This window comes from Notothenia rossii (assembly GCF_949606895.1).
Source record: "Notothenia rossii genome assembly, chromosome: 10".
In the NCBI taxonomy this organism is placed as follows: domain Eukaryota; kingdom Metazoa; phylum Chordata; class Actinopteri; order Perciformes; family Nototheniidae; genus Notothenia; species Notothenia rossii.
The window spans coordinates 42,743,381-42,762,011 of record NC_136908.1 but is presented as its reverse complement, the minus strand read 5'-3'; the positions used below and the strand labels follow the sequence as shown (position 1 = coordinate 42,762,011).

The 18,631-nt window shown below is 40.4% G+C and overlaps 1 protein-coding gene across 2 annotated transcripts in view; it reads left to right on the top strand.

Moving 5' to 3' along the window:
• LOC307023033 (synapsin-3-like) overlaps positions 1-18,631 on the top strand; it is a 95,816-nt gene that overhangs the window by 54,409 nt on the left and 22,776 nt on the right. For both annotated transcript variants that reach the window (XM_079656027.1, XM_079656026.1), the window contains exons 5-6: positions 17,089-17,245; positions 18,486-18,575. In XM_079656027.1, coding sequence (XP_079512153.1) covers positions 17,089-17,245; positions 18,486-18,575 — 247 coding nt within the window. The remainder of the gene's footprint in view (positions 1-17,088; positions 17,246-18,485; positions 18,576-18,631) is intronic.

Sequence of the window (18,631 nt, the reverse complement as noted above, 5' to 3'; positions counted from 1 at the left end):
GTTAATTGACTTAAAACAAAATTCAAGTTGTAGTAAGTAATGCAATTGGCTTGATAACTTAATTGTTCTACACCTTGAGTTAAGGATTTCAAGTCCACTCCCACTTAACATGCATGGAAAAGTTCAGACAGTTAAGACAAATAGAAATATACAAAGGACATTTTAAGGTGAGTCATCTTTTGTCATTCAAATGCAGCAGATAGCCTTGTAGTTGCACTGTATAGGCAAATTGCTGTTTGACCAAAATTAGCAGCCTTTGAACTGTGAATAGTTCTGTGAGAGGATACAAAGTAGTAGAGGCTACTGTGAGAGTAAACATACTTTGGTTACTATTGTGATATCGCTTTTAATTAAAAATGAATCTCGGTGAAGCAGATCAAGGACATGCTTCTTGAGGTAGGATCGTTATTTAGAGTTGTCATTGAAATGCAAGTTGTTGGCAGTCACCCATTCAGAATATATTAATTTAGGTAATTTCTCTTTTTTTCCTTTTTCAAAAATAGCACAATACAATTGAAGTATGCAGAGAACTATAGCCATCCGCTGCCTTGTCGTGTGCCTTGGAGAAAAGGAAGAGGACACAGTCACTGTCACAGTGTAAAAACACAGGACAAAAGCACTGCTCTCTGTCAGTTACATTTTGAAGCATATTGCACTTTTGCCCAGACCCCAATCAATAATATCTTAGCAACGTTCAGCATGGATAGGTGTTGAAAGCAATGGAATGGGAAAAGGATTGTGTAATATTTGAAAAGTGGCTTCTGCTTTTCACTTAACCAGTTCAAATATTGTATGGAACCTGCAAAACAGATGAGAAGATACACTAAAACTTGCACGGTTGTGATTGACCAAATCTGTCCACATGCATTTAAACACGAGGCAAAGTACTCGAAAGCACCTCTGTGTGTCTTCAGGACATCATTGCCATGATGACACACACATGCAGACTCAATAGGTGAAAACAATACCAGCGTTGCTTTAGCAGCTGGTAATAATGGCTCTGAATTAGCTAAGAGAGACAGTTTAAAAAGTATGCAATCACCTAATTCATTATCTCTTATGCGCTAACCTATTATTTAATGTGCTTCAAAAGGACATGAATATCACCATCATCAGTGACCACCCCAGGGTCTGACCATACGATGGCAACCATGGTGGTCGAGGGAAACAAATGAATGAGCAAGCATTCTGCGTTAAATGTGTTCATACTGTTTGAAATAATTACTGTCGGCAGAGTAAACATCTTTGTTACATCTTTGGTCAAATTGATGTGTGTGATCTGCAGATTGGTGGCCATTGAGTTTGTTTCTGTAGTTTTACAAAAACTTTAGAGATTTTACATATTTGGCACTGGTTTTAAATATGCAAAGGTCTCTAACTTCGTTGTGATGGCAGCATTTATTTTCTGTGTCCCCATTTCCCATGGTAATATGGCTAATGTGTTTATTTATTATTTGTGGGGCAATTTAAATTTGTGTTATTAATCTTTTATTTCAAGATTTAAATGAAACTCAGCGCAAGTTCTTTCAGGAAGACTGGGTGTATATACATTCACTCCGCAGCTGCATATAATCAGCTCATCACAGGCGTTCTCTATAACCTATTACATTTCACCTCATTCTCCAGCGGCCAATCACCGTGCTGCAGCCAAACTATAAAATGTTTCTCCTTTCTCCTGCAGTCAGCTGTGATTTCAGGTGTTCATGCACCTTATTATATGGCATGTGACAATACATGTTCAAACTAAATGAATTCTCTCCTGATTGAAACATCATGTGTTGAAATAAACAACTGCAAAAACATGAAAAAGCTAAGAAAAAAGAATATTGAATAAAATATATTTGGAGCAACTTAATTAATAAATAGTTGTCAACTTAAAAACGTGTGTTCACAAAGAGGGTAATTAAGTACATACAACTTAAAATTCCTTTTAAATCATGTAGTAAAACTAGTCGGAACAACTTAATCTTTTGAGTAATCAACTTCAAAACTTGTGTTTATGCTACCAATTATTAAGTAAGTGGTAAAAACACCTCTGATTGTAGAGGAAAAGCCTTCTCCCCTAACTCAAATAAGTTTGTTGATTTAATACAATTTCATTAGAAGTTGTCTTAACTCAATAAACATCAATGCAAACTGTTAAGTTGATTTTCTTTGTTGAGCCAAGGCATTTGTTTTTAGAGTGTAGCATTAGTCCCAGGAAATGGCCTCAGCGTGCAGTACAGTGTGAAATGAAGTGAGGACAGTCCCAGAGCTTCACAATGCAACATGTTGTCAGTCACAGAGCTACTGTGTGGGTGGAGCATGTTTCTGTGATACTGCTGTAATGATGGAGAAGTCAATTGGCTGCAGATGGTCTGACTGCTTGTTCACAAACACTGACATCCAGCTGCTGCGGTTCATCATGTCGGGAATGACTCTGAACTGGAATTCAAGTCGTGAGTGAGACACTGAAGATTTCCCTGGTTTAAAGAGTGTAAACTGCAGATAACAGCCTGAGTCACAGATTATAGCCGAAGCGAAATTAACTCATGCTCACAAGTTAGTCTCTCGTCCGCACAAGAAAGTTACCGGTGTGCACAGGAAGAGGAGCGCTCAGGAGACCACCAGGTCATTGCAGACTGTTATGTTTATATGTGGAAAGTAAGGTACAGATATTAATGCAGTTATATACTGTAGCGAACCACTTAGCGAACAAGTGAGTTTCTTGTCAGCACAAGTAACTTTTACGTCAGCAAGAGAAACTAACTTGTGCGCACAAGATTATTTGTTTTGGTCCATGTCCTTTTAAGGGGCTCCATCGTGTATACCTGTTACACTACAAAAGAAAGTCGTTTTAGACACAACACAGACACAAACACTGGGTTTACCAAGCACAGACTGTGTGTGACTGCTTTAACCGTGCGTGTGTGTGTGAGATCAATGGAGGCCGCTCAAATGCACAGCGGCACGTTACACTGCATATTTAGAGCAGCTTCCTGCGTGTCTCTGGCTATTTGCTCTCAGCACTCTGACCTCTGACCTCTGCTGTCCTCAGGCAGGCTCTCTGATCTCTGCTGCACACGTTCTCACACTTCTGTGGTTTCAGGGTTATTTGTGCATCCAGGTTTCTCGCATTTATGCAAGATTAAAATCTACTGTGTGGTTAAAGATGCCCAAATGAATAGAAACTATGGATCTCACATGGCATTTTCAGAATGAGCTATGAAAACATATTGTGTGTTTATCATGTTCTTGTTCCCGTTTGGTACATGGTGGGTTCTGATTGCGAGCAGCGATAAAAAACGATTTCATCGCCCTGGTTGAAACACGCATACTGATTAGAGTGTATGATTGCTTTGTGAGCGGGTCGCAGGTGTGTATGTACAGATCGAGTAATCCAGACTGGCTCTGAATGTGATCACATAAACATAGGGCCAGTTTAGCATCAAAGAGTAAGGGCATCTATGGGAATGCTGTCGTTACATAAACAAGAACTCATCTTGAGCCTGGACTCTCAGGGTACTGGGAGGTGTAGTAAACGAGAGGAAAGATTGCATGGAGTGTGCTCTCCAAGAGGGACGGAGCCCGTCTAGTTTACTGCTCTTTAAAACCAATGAGAATTATTCTCAGCGGACATTATGACCAGAGAGATTAAAGATGAGGTATACTTTACTTAACTAAAAGTACAAATACTGTGGTCTTAAAATACTCCACTATAAGTAAAAGTCCAGATCTCAGAATCTTACTCAAGTGCAATCCGAATCAAAAACATGCAGAATGGATCTTTACACAGTATTATATTTGTATCTTTATTATATTATCCAGTTTTGTATGCATATAAAAGCATATTAGTGTTGTAGTTTGTCAAAGTGGACAACATGTGAATACTTTCCAACACTGATATGTAAAACATATTTTTCAGAACAGTAAATACCAGATAACATCCTTTGTGATTCAGAAAGTCAGAATGTGTGTTGACATGTTTTTTTCTAGATTGAGCTCAGTCTGATATGGTGAAGGAAAGATGGAAAAACACGTCTGAATGATTGACTGAATGCAGTCCACACACCTCAATCTCTCTTATTCTTTTACATTAGTGACATGATTTGATGTCACACTGTTTACTGTATGTTGTAAGTGTTATGAACTAAATCAAAACTGAAATATTGAAATGTAAACAGATTATTAATGGTGTCTCTACATCCATAGATGGCCAACATCAGGAGAGAAAATCAGGCTTGTGCATTAGCGGCCTTTTTCCCAATGATTGTTATTTATATTAACAGAACTGTACACAGCTCTGATAAAAAGATGCAACAAAGCTTGATTTCCTCTGTGCGATTTGGCACACTGCGCAGCTCCAATACACACGGTACAGGAGTGATGGTGGTGTGTTGTTTCCTGCTGCACTGCTGCAGTCAGCCCTTTGGCTCCTCCACTCTCCGCTGCCAAACCTCCAGCTGCTCGTCTCCGAGTGGGAGCCCTGGTCTGCACTAAAGACAGAGGACTAAAGCCACAGAGCAACGTCTCTCCTCCACACAGAGCTGCTGGTGTGCTGATAACACCTGGTGATTAATGTCAGGCAGTGTGTGTGTAATCTGCTGCTGATTGAGGAGTTCAACCTGGGATCAACCTGACTTGAGCAATAACATTTTATGGCGAGTACGGCAAATGAAAGTTGTAACAAGCAGTAGCGCTGAGCAAAGTGACTAGAACGCTACCACACACAAAAAATAACACTTTATAAAGTCAGGCAACTCTGAACAGGCTTCGTGTGATTCTGTTTATTTGAGCCTTACTCTGACCATCCGTTCGCTGTTATTGATCATTGGAGAGCATGCAGACGTTTTGTTTTGTATTATAGCAGCTATCGGATGGAATCAATACATGGGCTGCACAGGTTGTCATGTCCGACTATCAAAAGTAGAATCATAATGAAAAATATGCCGGTAAAATGTGCCGGCTTATGCCACAATAGGAAAGCAACAACAAGTAGTCAAGATAGTCAGTTTAGCTTCGGTTGCTATGCTAACATCACCAATGTTATACCAGAGAAACTTTCATAACAGCGCTGTGATGCCAAACAGCGGGCAGCACTGCAGCAGTCGGTAAATGCCGCTGAAAAACATTAATAAACAATGAACCACGGCACTCTGGAGAAAAGTATAAGGGTTGAGAAGTAGTTATTTAATTTAATCTGGCTTCGTATGATTAATACGTAATACGGTGACGTCATGACGCAGCAGCGGCAGCACCAGTCGGGCTCTGGGCGGTTTGAACAAAAAGGGGGCTGAAAGGAAAAAACGGTTCCGAACCAGAAGAGCGCAAGCACGGAGCTAGAGCGGGAACCGCGTTGGTGTGAAAGGAGCATAAGAGGGCCTGATAAAGATGTTATACCTGAGAAGACACTGATACTTACACTGAACTGAATGTAAATGATCGTTTTTGTTCTCATAACACAGCATTCTGACATGATGGTAGCCCATCTTGCTTTGCCTATTAAGTCAATGTACAAATGTATAACCAACCCCTGGGGTTTGGGTACTGATTCGATACTGGTAATTAATCAGATGTAGGCCTATACTGTGTGGAAATGAGATTGATAATTGTTTTATTAGTTAGCAGGAAACACTAGGTTTGGCTTTAACATTGTTTCCCTAACTTTGTTAGCAAAAAAGACAACAATATGGTGGGTCTAGTCAGGAAAAGGGAGGCAGGGATCTCCTATTAAGGTTTATTATTAACTGAATATAAATATGGATCGATTCACAGGTAATACAGTAATGTTGAAATGTGTGTGTGTGTAGTTCTTGAGTAACCCTATACTAAGTTACATAAACAGCTGGTATAGAACTGCTATCAAAAAATCTTTATTAACAAACACATTACTTATTTGTGGTCAGGGATGCACAAACTGAAACGTAACTGTTTAACAAAAATGTGATGCTGAACCAACGCAAACACTCATTGGAAGGGGGCGTGGCCTAGCTACCAATCAAATGTCTCTGCTCATGCTTCTTCCCATTGGGTAAGCCTTTTGTTAAATGTAATACATAAAACAGGACAAGGTCCATGTATGGATGCGGATAGGATGAACGTAGCTTCCTTAATAATGAACATCCTTTCAATGGTTATTTTAATTAATTTCACTCATTTGTCACTTAATTTCTTTACTTCCACTCAAACCACAATCTTCTCTTGAACCAAACAAAGCTGGTTCCTGACTGGTTACAATGATAACACATGGTTGGAAATACACATAAAATGAGGAATATCCTATTGGAAGATATCATATCAACCATTAAACCATGTATGTAATTACATAGAAGACAAACATAGATATAGACTTACTGAATTGTTATTTATTGAGAAAATAATAAATGAACAGGGATGCAAACTTTTCACCTTTCGGCGAAATTCGCCGTTTTGAATCCAAAATAGGTCGTTTGTGTGCTTCATGTAGATCTGCAATAAAAATATTTTGGGGTATGGGACGGGGTCTGGGACCCGGATGCGGCCGCGAGCTTTTTTAATATATTATAATGAAGCGCGAGCTGTGTGCTCGAGTCTTCCTGCCTGTCGGCTCTGCTCATGATGTATAATAAGGCTCTGCTGCTCGGCGATGATGGTCTAGCTTCAGCAGCTACATTACCTACGGTGCGTTCGTTAATATTAACTGTGTGGTTCGGAGTCACTGTGGCATAGACTGTACCGCTGGTGAACAGCTGTTACAACGGGCCGTTCAGGTGTTCAGAGCAGAGCTCCCTGTCGGAGCGGCAGAGCGTGATGTGCACTGAATTTTTTTTCTTTTTCCGTCGCAATATTATCGTTGAGCTAGCTAACTAGCATACATTGTCACTATCTGCTAACGTTAGCTTTAGTCTTCGTTTTCTAATCGTTTTTTTCATAGACTATAAACAGAGGTGGTATAAGTATAATCTTGTACTTGATTAAAAGTAGAAGTACTCAGTTCTTGTACTTGAGTAAAAGTAGAAGTACTGTAAACTGTGTTCGTTATTCTCCCGACCAGGAGAGAAGCTTTAAAAGGAGACTAAATGGAGTCTCTGTGAAAGTTCAATTGGGTACTTTAATTAAAAAAGGCGCGGGTTGGTCACAAGCATGATATTGTTCAGTCAGACAAACAGCTGTGATCCGCTCCTCGTTAGGGAAGAGAAGAGGCAGATCTCTCGTCCGGTGCTGTTATATATCCTCTGCTGGCTCCTCCCCGCCAGCCGGCTCGCCTCGTCTCCAATGTCCGTTTTTGCATTTAAACAGAGGATTGGTTCTTTTCACATTCAATATATGCTTAACACGCCGTTTCTCCTCATATTCTCTTTCATCACTTTTCATGTAACACATTCTAAACGCTGTAATCAATACTCTACAAAATACTTCTCGGCTCGTTTGGTTTCCGGTCATTCCGGATGTTGTCACATGCTACTCTCGTCTGTAAACAATAATGTATTAAAATAAACTGTACCTTCATTTAATATACAGCATGGTAGTATCTCGACATCTATAGTTGTAGTGTTAAATCAGTAGGCTTCGGTTTGCACCACTCCATATCATTTCGCTACTAAATTCACCTCTTTAGGAAATCTAAATTTACCACATGCTAACTGCCAACCGGAGATGAAAGAGTTTCAGAATAAAGCTTAACAGCTGGTTGTGCACGAGAGTTTCTGGTTTTTCAGTGTAAAACTGCATTAAAACTGACGGCATGTTTAAACTACATTTCCCCATTAAAACATTGATTTTAATTTCTAACAGTACTCAGATCTTGTACTTGAGTAAAAGTTGAAGTAGCCTACTCAGATCGTGTAGGCTACTTGAGTAAAAGTAGAAGTACCAGAGTGTAGGAATACTCTGTTACAGTAAAAGTCCTGCATTCCAAATGTTCCTCAAGTAAAACTAGAAAAGTATTATTATCAAAATATAGTGAAAGTAGCGACATTAAAAGTAGTCATTTTGCAGATTGGTCCATTTCAGAATAATATATATGATATGTTTTATAATTATTGATCATTAAAGTGTTCTCTAAGCTGGTAAAGGTGCAGCTAGTTTGAATGACTGTATACTGCAGGGTAGCTTGTGAATTTACTCCAGGTGGAACTAAAGTCTGATTTAAGACTTGATTATATATTTCACATTATTCATCCACATCTGTAAAGTAACTAAAGGGATTAAATACATGTAGGGGAGTAGAAGTACACCATGTACCTCTGAACTGTAGTGGAGTAGAAGTACAAAGTAGCAAAACATTTAAATACTTAAGTAAAGTACAAGTATCTCAAAATTGTGCCCAAGTATAGTACTTGTTGAGTTTATGAACTTAGTTACTTTACACCATGTGGCTATAAAGATAGAAAGACTTAAGCCTTGCACAGAGGCATGAAAATGAATTTTCAAAATGCTCAACAGTGCTGCCAAAATTATAAACTGGCTGCTACACAATTAAAATAAATGCTTTTATATATTTCTATTAGATGTAGACTCTTTGGCGTTTCTGTTATTATTAACACTGCTGCTTTAGTTGTTCTGACTGCTAAAATCCTCTGTTATTCCTCATTTTAAAGCCGATATTCTGTGGGGTCGGGGGGCTCGGATCCTTGTCACCTTTTTCATACCTGATGAGTTTGCATCCCTGATAAAACAGTAGCTTAGTAAAATAAATCTTAAAAATAATTTCAAATTCAAGTTTAACCCTTTTTTAAATGAAAATAAAACTCCAGTATATGTGGTATAAACATGGAATTGAATTGATTAGATCAGCAGCAGTGTCACATCTGATCCAGGCGTTTGAATTAGTATCAGTCGAATATCCAATATGCGTATTTATATAATTAAATCCTTAATTTCACTCAAAGGGCAAACACTACTGAAATGTAGATTGACACTGAACAGATTACCAGACAGAACTGACATTGTGTTCACGCTGATATGTTGTTGGAAGAAGCCTGTCAGAATGTTTTGTACTGCAGGAATAAGTTGAGTGACGTCTCAGTCACACTGATGCAATTTTACTTGACGGCGGTCGTTCCTCGTTGCATTTAGGGTAATATTTTTCTGATTGTATTTGAGAAAACTCTCTGACTTCCTCCAACAAAACCCCACGTTCAGACGGGTGCTTTATTGCATCCCATCAGTGGAGGGGGGGGATTCAGCCAGATGAAATGAGCAGATCCCTGTCTGATTTTTAACTCTCCCTCTATTAAATAGGCGCTTTCACACCGCAGTACTTTTCCCACAAAGGTTCATGAGAACTTAGTTCATCAGAACTCTTTAGTTCTGATGAACTAAGTACAGATCGCGTTCACACCGGAATAAGTCCCTGGGGGTGGATTAGGCAAATGAAGCCGCTGACGTCACTTCTTCTTCTTCTGCTTTGGGTTTACTGGCAGGCCGCTAACAACTTCACGGCGTATACTGCTGCCCAAAATCCCCGGCCCGGAAGTCCCCGGAGTTAGGGACTGGCTTCAGTAGAAGCTGCTACTGAAGCTTTCCGAGTAAATCGCCAGAACACCGACACCTCCTCATCTCCACCGCTCCCATGTTTTATTTTGTGTCGCCATAAGTTAGTCTCTCTGCGTTTCTGCGCTGGGCTAATGCTAATGCTAATAATGCTAATGCGAGGATAATAAAATGGTGGCTTCACAAAACTTTTTTTTGCGTTTTACGGGGCGTGGTTTGCAATCCGCCCAGCCAATCAGAAATATAGCTCTTTTCTCACAAGAAAGCCGCATGAGCGTAAAAAGGTTCTCATGGACTAATTTTAGTTCTGGCTCTTCTTGGTGTGAACGCGACATTTCGGAACTATATCAGAACTAAAGTGGGAAAAGTACTCCGGTGTGAACGCGGCTTATGTTCTGTCCCGAAAGCTCCTGGTCTCAGCCAGACGCCTCCCCCCCCCTTTAATCCCTACAGAACACATAATTAGACTCTCCTCCTTTAGTTTCCTCAGGTGATGATTTACTGAATAGACCACAAAGAGAACTTACGCACACAAACACAAAAAAAAGCCTTAACCCCCTTTTACTGTGACCCATTTCAACCCATTTTAATCACTGTTGGCCGACAGGTTCATCTTGTTACAAACAAATCCCCGCTCACAGACACGCTGACTTCAGACCTGGCTTTAAGAGGCCTGAGGCTGGTTTCCTGCGGGGGGGGTTGTGACTGTAATGAAAGCATTCAGAGGCCCTCTCCACCATCTCACTTTTGTAATAAAGCCATGAATACAAATGGCCCCGCTAATTCACTCAGACCCCTAACAACACTCATTTCCCCCTCTGCCAGAGGTCATTAGGTGCTCTATCGCTCTAGCAGCTCCTTTCCTAATTCCATCTGCCCCCCCGTGGGAGTCTCCCCAAATCCTCAACACAATCACTGTTAGGCAAATAGACATTCTGGAATTGTTCTTCAAGTAAATGTGCCGCAGCTCCACCCCATCTCGTGTGGATCTTTAGAGGTATTTTAGTTTCTAGTGTCCTTTGTTTTCTATGTGACCTTCAATGCATTCAGTGCAGTGTGGAGAAGAGCCCTGGAGTGTGATTGCAGCTGGAGGAGATCCAAAGCTCTGGCAGCCCTGACCGGGCCACCGCCCAGAGTCTGAGCCCCCGCCAGCCCGCTGTGGAGCCACCGGGCCTGGGGCCACAACCACAGGGAGCCCTATATCCAGGCAGGGGACCACAACATGATGCAATGCTGCAGGGAGTCACTGTGCTCTCAGAGGATGGAGAAATACTCAGGGTTCTTTGGACACAGCAGCAGATAAAAACGCAACAAATATTTATTTTTTTGTAGACATTTTACAACTTTCTCCAGTGACCATTTTCTTCGAGGAGTGCTTTAACAAAACTGATTTAATAGAAACGTTTTTTAAACATTTAAATTGTTCCTGATAGTCAGCAAAGATGATCTCAATCCACCAATCCACATTATTTGGACAGAGGGGGTTTTTGGAAACTTATATCTAATTGATGATGTTTATCTAGCACTTTCATTGTCAGATTGCCAAAGTAAGTTTTAAAGTTAACCACAAAGAGATGATGTGTTTTTTTACAGGTTACATTCTTACATGAATGTAAGAGTGCTGCCAGAGGACAATCCTTCTCATGTGTGAAACATTGATTTTACTTTGGATTTGCTACGGTTATTTTATTATTATATCGCAAAAGGCAACATTTAATATAATCATATTCCAGCTTTATTGGCCTCAAACGAAAATAAAGGTGCAACAGAGAGAACTGAATGAGAGCTGGGTTGAAATAAAACTACTCATTTTACCCTTAGGCCCAATCTGACCGGTTTCATCAATCATAAATATTGTGTTCTACATTGGATCTCTTCAGGGCCTATTGATATCCTCCACAGTTGGTATTTGAGGATATTAAGTTGCTGATCACCACTTCCATTGCATTTTGAGGTTTTACTCAACTTTATAACGTGTTCCCGGTCAAAAAAGACCACTATAGGAAATGATTGGGTAACTCTACATTATGTTCATCCATCAGACACACACATCGACAACCTTGCTAATTTTAGAATAGATTTTCAGTGTCTTTTCTTTGTATATTCACTGCAGGTATATGCACCAACATGTGGTGATGATTAAGGTTTTTTGTGTTCGAGTAAGAGCAGTTGAAACAGACCGGGAACACAGGGTTTTGACCATCAAAGTACTTTTCACACTGTCACCTATTACAAAAACATTTACCATAATACAACTTAGACATTAGACATTTTGGGAAATATGGTCATTTGCTTTCACCACTCATTCTTCTTTTGACTAGCTTCGACAAGCACTTGAAGCTAAGCTGCTTACACATTGTATCAGACTGTATTACATTGTTTATTTAACAGAAATTTGAAACTAACATTTAGTGAGCTTTAGAGATGTTGCTAAGACAAACACATTTAGATGTTGCGGTCCATGGTAGATATTTCGCGCTGCTTCCTGTCTCCGTGCTAAGCTAGCTTTAACCTCCCAGCCAAAGCTCCATACTCACAGACATTAACCTGCCCAGAAAAAGGAAAATGTTAAACCTACATTGCAATCTTGTGGCACTATGTAGAGCATTTACTGGAATGTCTGCCCTCACAACAGGAAAGCACAGACTATTCTCTATGAAGTGCATTTCCCTCTGATGACGTAGAGCCAGTTTGGTACAATGCCCCATTGTGTACGAGTACTGCGCTGATCCTCGGTATGTACTGTTTGACATTTATGGTATTCCCGTCAATTTATACCCCGATTATCCTTATCATTGAGAGACAGACTTATGAGAGGGAGATAAGGTCCTTACCAGCCTTATAGAGAGGCACAGGGCCGGTATAAAGACACATGTTCCACACAAATCACAGGTCCCGGTGGAGCCTGTTAGAAGGTCAGAGACTCTGTATGATAAATGGATCAGAAGATCAAAATGGCAGCATATTGTCTCGAGTTTGAATCGTTTTCTGCTCCAGGGAGCTGGTTAAAACATGGATGTATAAAGACATTGTGATACAGTGTCTTGTTTGTTCCTATCACAGTTAGTTGGTGGCACATGAAGACAAAACGGAGTGGCTGTAGATTCAGAAAGTACCCAGATCATCCGGCCTTTTGCTTATAGATCATGCTTGAGTTTTCCTTAAGCCCCGCCTCCGATCTCCTGCCTCGGCTCATTCGGATGAATGGAGAGGGAAAATAACTCTGGTTTTGGCTTTTAGCGCATTTTACAAATTTTAGACCCTAATGATTCAAATAAGTACTATAAAAGTGTTCGTACTAGTTAGTTTATTTATCGCCAAAAAAATGGTACGCTGATTTACCGATATTTATTTCCCAATGTTAATGAATGCGAAAAAGTATTTTAAAGGCAAAATGATGTCAAGGAAGTCAGTTGGCACAGTGGTACAGTGTGTTGTGTGATGGACTTGCACAACTGTTAGCCTTGCAGTGTATTAGATCTTTCTAGATATACATTTGTTGAAATGTGCTTTGAACATAACCTCCCTTTCATCATCATTCTTTATTACTGGATTTCCCTACTTTGTAATTGTAGGTCCATTGGGGGTTTGGGGCAGGTAGCACAGTGTCAGATTTTTTTCACACAGCACAACACTAACTGGTGCTAATGAACATGGAAATGGTTCTGGTGAGAGCAGGGAGACCCCACCACAACACTAAGGTCGTGGGATCATCACCACGAGCGACCTCTCTCACGTGCACAAGGAAATGTGATAATCTGAATATATTGATTGTTATGATATGCTGTGTCACTTGCAATCTTATCTATAGTATTTTAAACATGTAAAAAAGCATCTTTGATGTCTGGAAACATTTGAACGTTTTAACATAAAGTTCTATTTTTAAAGATGTATTTGGGCCAGACTAGACTTTATTGGAGATGACAGTGTTGAAAGGGGAAGATTTAGGGGATGACATGCATGTATGGTTCCAGGAAAGATTAAAACCTGGGTCCACTTCACAGAAACTGAGTCCTGATATATGGGCCAGCAGCTCTACAAGTTGAGCTATACACTCCAATGCACTTCTGAAGTGTTCAGATGAGTGGGCTCATGACTCCACGTAGATCCATTCCCTCCTCATGTCCTAATCTGTAACCCTGCTATCCCCCAATCAGCGCCTGTTATCACCCTTTACTGCAGCACGATAACCCATTCAAAGGGTGCATTAGCATATCGCCCGCAAAGTGATGACTGAGAGACCTGAGCGATCTGGATCGTAAAGCATCAATGTGCTGCTTTAATGTAATCCACGACCCGCGGGGAGCCCTGATTCTGCGTAACGAGTCCGAGTGAAGAGACAGAAAAACAAAGTTAATGGGTGACAAAGCTCAGTAATGCTCTGTTGCTATAGTTCACTGGCTCCATTAACCACAGCCCGGTGAAAGCCATCCCATCGAGCTGAATGTCTTCTGCATCTGGCCTTCCTGTGCTAATGAGGTAGCACGAAGGTGTCATCTGTAAGGTTATATGAGCCTAGCATCCTGGAGAGAAAACTGTTCTCTAGTGCTGTCCTACTGAACAACAGCCGGTGGTAAACCAATACAATTAGATGCTCCTGAATGCAGCACTACATTTGTGTCAGGCTGATAGTACAGGTGGATTTTAAGTTGATGTCTTAGCTCATGCAGCAATACACTTCCCATGAGCACCTTGTTGTTCCATTTTGACTTTGGGTTTTTGCTAGAAACGGCAAAATCAGCCTATGCACTTTATTAATTGGGGGTCTGTAGTACTATTGAATTTATGTTGGCTTCAGCTAAACTGTTTTGGTTTACTGTCACCGCTCCTATCAATGTATTTCAGTGGAAGCTGATAAACCCACTATACACTACCTTCTCAGCACCATCAGCAGACACAGTTAGCAACTAGGCTAGAATAAAGTTTTAATCAACAATTGTTTGAAAGTGCCCTTAGACTTTATACACCCTTAAACATATATTTTGTCGCTCAAAAAACACATTTAGAAATCCCATATTAGTACTAAGACAGTCTTTTTGATTCTATATGAAAACACAATCTCCTTAAGTCTTTATTGATTCTTAGCCCCTTTTGTATAGACGTCATCATGGACTTTACCTTGCTTTCTGTACATGGTAGTTAAGTATTGCATGCGAAATATGAATGAATGGTCTTTATTGTCCTTATACTCAGGAACAATGGCATTTTGGCACAAAAGCAGTAATAAAAGCATAGCATCATAAAACAAAGATCACTACGTAAATTAAATGAACGAATGGTATCAGTATTTATACAAATATGTGTCAATCTTTGTTTATATAGTGTGTTTACAGTCTGTGTCTTTAGTGGTGTGTGTGTGTGTGTGTGTGTGTGTGTGTGTGTGTGTGTGTGTGTGTGTGTGTGTGTGTGTGTGTGTGTGTGTGTGTGTGTGTGTGTGTGTGTGTGTGTGTGTGTGTGTGTGTGTGTGTGTGTGTGTGTGTGTGTGTGTGTGTGTGTGTGTGTGTGTGTGTGTGTGTGTGTGTGTGTGTGTGTGTGTGTGTGTGTGTGTGTGTGTGTGTGTGTGTGTGTGTGTGTGTGTGTGTGTGTACTAACAGGGAAGCATTGTACTCAATGTTGTATGTGTGTAAAATAAGTTTACTACATACTTTAAATGTATATAAATTAACCCAAATGTTCTCCAGATGTGCCAGTAGAAAGCATAAGCAATGCAAGTGTATGGTTGCATCATATCTTGCAAAAGCTGGAGAGGCTATATACAGGCAACACTTGCAATAGGATGAAATATGTGATAGAAAAGTGCAGAGAATGAGGGTAATCTGAAGCATGAACAGTACCTGAACGTAAGCAGGTGAAACACGGCTGCTGTCAGAGAGAGTTTCCTGTGGTAATGTGAAACGCTGGCTGCCTGGCACTGCTCCCAGAACACTTTGTAAAGGAAGGATTAGGCTGTGTTAATTGGATAGATTTGGTCCAAAAAGATTAGGTGCAGCGAGGAGCCTCTCCTCACCCCTCAGCCCGACACACACTGAATAAAGGAGCCCCGACTGTGTGTGTGAATGTGGTGTCTGATCACAGGTCAGAGTCATGAACAGAAAGCTCTTCTCAAACTTTCATTAAAGAATCACATAATGTCGATGTGTTCAAACACCTTCCTGATGATCAGAACACATTCTGTGCACCACCCGATCTGCAGCACAGGTGACTGCTCACCAAGATAACTGGCATGGCAACTACACTGTTCCAGTGGTCTGGAGGCGGGGACTAAGTGTACATTGCTTTGAGGGTGAAGTTTCATATCCTTGCTTCAAGATGTCAGCTGCAGGAGATTTGAAGCAATTAGAATTCTAGGAGCACTCAAGGCCTTTTACTTTGAGTGGATAAGCTTGAATTAAGTTGAAAGTTGAAAATACATATCAATTATATTTATTTTTGCCCCATCATTTATAATATTTCCCAGCACCTAATGCTAGATTACTTCTGTGCGTATTGCTTTGTGTGTAGTAGTCTAAGGCAAAAAGCCACAAAAGTTCTTAAATAGTTCTCACGTACAATTTAAAATAAAATGTGTGTACCAGCGATTCATGCTGATGTTCAGCAGGAATATATTCTACCTTAGCTTGTTTGTATCAGTGTACGAGTTGACAATTCTTTCTGATACTGTACTGACACAATTTTGACCTGAAGATGTCACAAGGTGCGAAGTCAGAGGATCACTACAAGTATTAAAAATAATTCTGAGAAGGACATGATTGTCTGCTCCAAATATCATGGCAATCCATTCAATAATACATCCACACCGTTAGAAACAAATCTAGTGCCATTGGATGATGTTCTTTTATTGTATCCTATCCTTTCATTTTACAATATAACACATTAAAGTTCCTTTTTGCATTAAAATGGCTAGGATGTGACTCTTTGTCTTTTCCTAATTTATTATGATCTTTGAATGTGTAAACTAGTCGGACTGGAACAGAATCGTATCGATGACCAACATGTTGGCCTCCTCGCTAAGGGTAAATGGATGGAACAGACTGTGATTTAAGCGTGCGTCTAAACCCATGTGTTTTGGACATTTTCAAAACAGTGCTTTTCACCGTTGTGTTTCTGTAACGTTACGCTAATGCCATGGAAAGGTCTACCCCGTAACATTTGTTCTTGGATATGGATCTCGGAATTCTATATTCTGAGACTGCTATTGGAATACTTAGGTCAGAAATGCTCGACAATATCGTTGAATGAATACTCATACCTGATATCAATCAATCAAAGTTTAGTTATATTATCCAATATCACACATTTACATTTGTTATTTTATACATAATATGAAGACGGATAGGACACCCTCTGTCCTGAGACCCTCACATTGGACAAGCAGAAACTATGATATGCTTTGTAGCCAGTTGAGCTGTAAGACCCTCTGGGGGCCCCCTAGCAGTTGCCTGTCGGCAAACGGCGCCCCTGTTTGTAGCACATAAAAAAGCCCTGCGCGGACATTATCCCAAGGTCAAAAACCCACTTCCATTGGAGGGCTTATTCAAATTGAGATTACGCTCTCAGAGCCTTGCAGATTGATAACCCCCACCCTGCCAAACTCCACCATCTGATGGTTTAATTTCCATGTCGGTCTTGTTGCAGGTCCTTCAAGCCAGACTTCGTCCTGATTCGCCAGCACGCCTACAGCATGGTCCCAGGTGAGGACTTCAGGAACCTCGTGATTGGTTTGCATTTCGGCGGCGTCCCGAGTAGCAACTCCCTCTTCTCCATCTACAACTTCTGCAGCAAGCCCTGGGTGGTAAGCTGCTCTACTGGTCTCTGCTCTACTTTAACCCTGATTCATGAAAGCTTTTAAAGGGAGCTGAAGGGCCGTCTCTGGAGTCGGTGCAGCGAGCCTCCACACATTCTGACTCCCGCTGTACTGTGAGGAAGAGCAGTGAAAACTCTCTGCATGTGTTCATAATTGAAGGAGTATGAACCACCCTGTGTAAAAGAATGACCTTTACATGTCGTAGCTCATTTACCACATGTTTACACCTGTTTCAAACGAAGCATTCCATACGTTTTTAGATGGTCTCGTTTCTCTGCTCAGTGTTAATGGTAGGGACGTGGTAATTGTTCTCCATAGATACTGACATTTTATACTTTTTGAATGATAATTTACTGTTTGAAAATCATTCTGTTCTTCTGTTCCCAAATTAGTTTTGCCACATTGGAAGCCATAACAGACAGCAAGGTCATCCATCAAGTCAGTTATAATATTGGGCAGGATAGATAAAAAAGGCCCTATGGCTTTTTAAACAGGGAACTTTAGAGCACTAAAGCATCAAGACAAACAAAAAGGTCGGACTGTACCATACACCTCGACTGTCATCAGCTGTAGCTGCATTTATGACAGTTTTCACTAAAGTTATTCTGATATTCTTAGCTTTTTTCTTCTAGTTTTGATATGTCTGAAAACATGCTTACACAGATATTTTATATGTGGAGAGACATTATAACAAGTCCATAATGAATGAATATGATAAGACACTTTGGTAAACATCGCTCTAGATAGAGCAAGATACACGTCTTATTATTATATTTGGGATTTGACTGATGTGTCTGCTCTGTGAATAAATCAGGCTTACATGAATCTCAAAGACTTTGCTAGCTTGAAAGAAAACTTTATTTGTTACAAATATCAGTGTTCCCCAGGTTTGAAACCAATCATTCATACAGCAATAATGTATCAACATTCAACTATCTACTGGTGGGTTTAGAATGTATTTACTTAAACCAAGCTATCCTCACTGTCATTGTAACCAACAGCTGAATGCAGCAGGTTCAGCACTGTTAACTGAAGGACGTAAGGCAGGTTAGAGGAAGTCAGAACAACTATTTGTGTTGGGATATGTGTCTGACTGTACTGGATCACATGTATAAGCATCTGAGAGGATGATTGTGAATGCTGTGCTCTGAACACAGGTGTATATAACCTTCCTGTCCTCCACTGCTTTAATGAAGACATCTAACTGTCTTTTCTATTTGCTCTTCAGTTTTCTCAGATGATAAAGCTCTACCACTCTCTCGGCCCTGAGAAATTCCCCCTGAATGAACAAACCTTCTACCCCAACCACACACAGATGGTGAGTGCCTCAGATATTACTCTTCATCCACACAACACACATAAATCACCATAAAC